The sequence below is a fragment of the Silene latifolia genome, chromosome 10 (genome assembly GCF_048544455.1).
Source record: "Silene latifolia isolate original U9 population chromosome 10, ASM4854445v1, whole genome shotgun sequence".
NCBI lineage: Eukaryota > Viridiplantae > Streptophyta > Magnoliopsida > Caryophyllales > Caryophyllaceae > Silene > Silene latifolia.
Window position 1 is genome coordinate 134,796,267 of NC_133535.1, and position 1,991 is coordinate 134,798,257.

The 1,991-nt window shown below is 34.8% G+C and overlaps 1 protein-coding gene across 1 annotated transcript; it reads right to left on the reverse strand.

The window, feature by feature from the left end:
- Window positions 1–571: 571 nt before the first annotated feature.
- On the reverse strand, window positions 572–1,785 carry LOC141608283 (F-box protein CPR1-like). Its single transcript, XM_074427647.1, has one exon. The coding sequence runs from the start codon at window positions 1,783–1,785 to the stop codon at window positions 616–618; it is 1,170 nt and encodes a 389-aa protein (XP_074283748.1). The 3' UTR covers window positions 572–615.
- Window positions 1,786–1,991: the final 206 nt, after the last annotated feature.

Genomic DNA, 1,991 nt, shown 5'->3' on the forward strand with positions numbered 1-1,991 from the left:
AAGTCAAATATAGAACCTAAGAATATGCTAACTGATTAGCTAATTTAGGAGAGAGACTAGGATTAGTATAATTACAAAATATATACTACCAAAAATATCTATACGATATATTTTGGCTAACAAAAGGCAATAATGTCGTTTACGGTCGTAATAATAACAATATTATGATATTTAGGTTTAAGTTTTGGTAATGTCGAGCAGAGGCGGACGCAGGAATTTATCGAAAGGGGGCACAAATTTTTTCCCGATATATTATTTTTTATTTTAAACCGCATTTTTTTATTACTGATTTTTTTTCCTCCCAAAAAATAGAAAAATAACTAATTTTAATAAATTTTTTAGTTTAAAAATTAGTATTTTATTTTGAACTTTCTTCTGAAATATTTAAATTTGAAATAAATGTACTTTGTAAATAAAAATAAATAATATCTCCTATGATAAGATATATTATATTCTAATATTTAAATAAACATTAAACACAATTGGTTTATGAAATACTGTTTTCTCTCCTAGAATTTAGCAAACAAAGTTGCGCAATAAAATCAAAACTGACTTAAGATGATCAAATATTGAATTACTGATACACACGGTACAAAATGCTTGAAAACATAAACACTAGAGTTGTCCCTGATTATCACCACTCTCACTGTCCACCCGACCGTTGTCACGAATTCTTTTTCCACCGGGAACAGTCAGAAGGCTTCCATTAACAACACAAACTTGATACAAATGCTCAACGCCGTGAACATCATAGATTTCTGCATTATTATATTGTTTCTCTCTAACATTGTACCATTTAACTCGATATTTCCCAGATACACGAACTTTACAAAGCACTTTCGAACTTGATCCTCTGCCAAAAGCGAGAGGAGTACTATGTGAATCTGAAAACCCGAATAACTTAACCCACGATTCTTTAATTCCATACTCTTTCATAACCCACACATCGTAACCATTATCAACTGTCTTACTCTGGGTCAACACCGATAAAAACCCATCCAAAACATGTAATGCAGTCACGTCATTTCGTCCATCCCGACAATTCTCAACCAATAAATTAGCGAAATGCGAGGTAGTACCAGAATTATCAGCAGCGTTATCTTTAAAATCAGGCAAAGGAACTTCGGTTGTCCAAATTTCAAAACAAAGATGGAAACAAATTATTCGATGTTTGTTCTGTAATTCACACCAGACCAACCAATGACATAAATGGTTATCAAAAACAGCAGCCACCCGATTACCATATGCTACGTCAAATAAATCATCATCACCAAGGTAACGCCATAACTTATCCTTCAAATTGGCAACATGAAGGCCATTATAGCCATCAAATATGACAATTTTATAGTCATCATTAATAGCATCATACCCGAACCCGTAATTACAGTAGCAAACCAGCTCATTGCCACCGGGGATGACAGTATAGAACCCGGTAGACGGGTTCATCAACAAAAAATTGGTGTTATTATTACCGCAACCAAGTAAGAGTAAGCCATTGCAACAACCGATTATCTGACAATATAGGCCGGGTTTGAAAAACTCAGGTATGGGAAGGGGTATAAGCGGGTTTTCCGGCGGCTCGAGATCGCAGTAGTGGAGCCCACTTCTCGTGGAGGTGATGAGGAGGCGACTGGTAGCAGAGCCGAGAGAGTGATGGAGGATAAAATTTGGGGAAGAAATTACGATTTGGAAATGTTTGGAGACGCATTTGAAACGAAGGAGAGATTTGGCAGGTAATTTGGGGAGGATTTCTTCAAGGATTAATTCTAATGGAAGCATTGCCATTGTTGGAGAGGTCTGATTAATAATTTTTGATTCAATGAGACAAATGAACTAGTCTTAAATTGAACTTGTCTAAATCTTAGTCTTGAAGTGCTTCATATGTGTAAAGCCTGGTCTTGAATGGAACTAGTCTTAAATTGAATTAGTCTTTATACTATTATGTAAGTTACTACATTATAAGAAGTATTATATTTCGAAAGCTTTGTTTG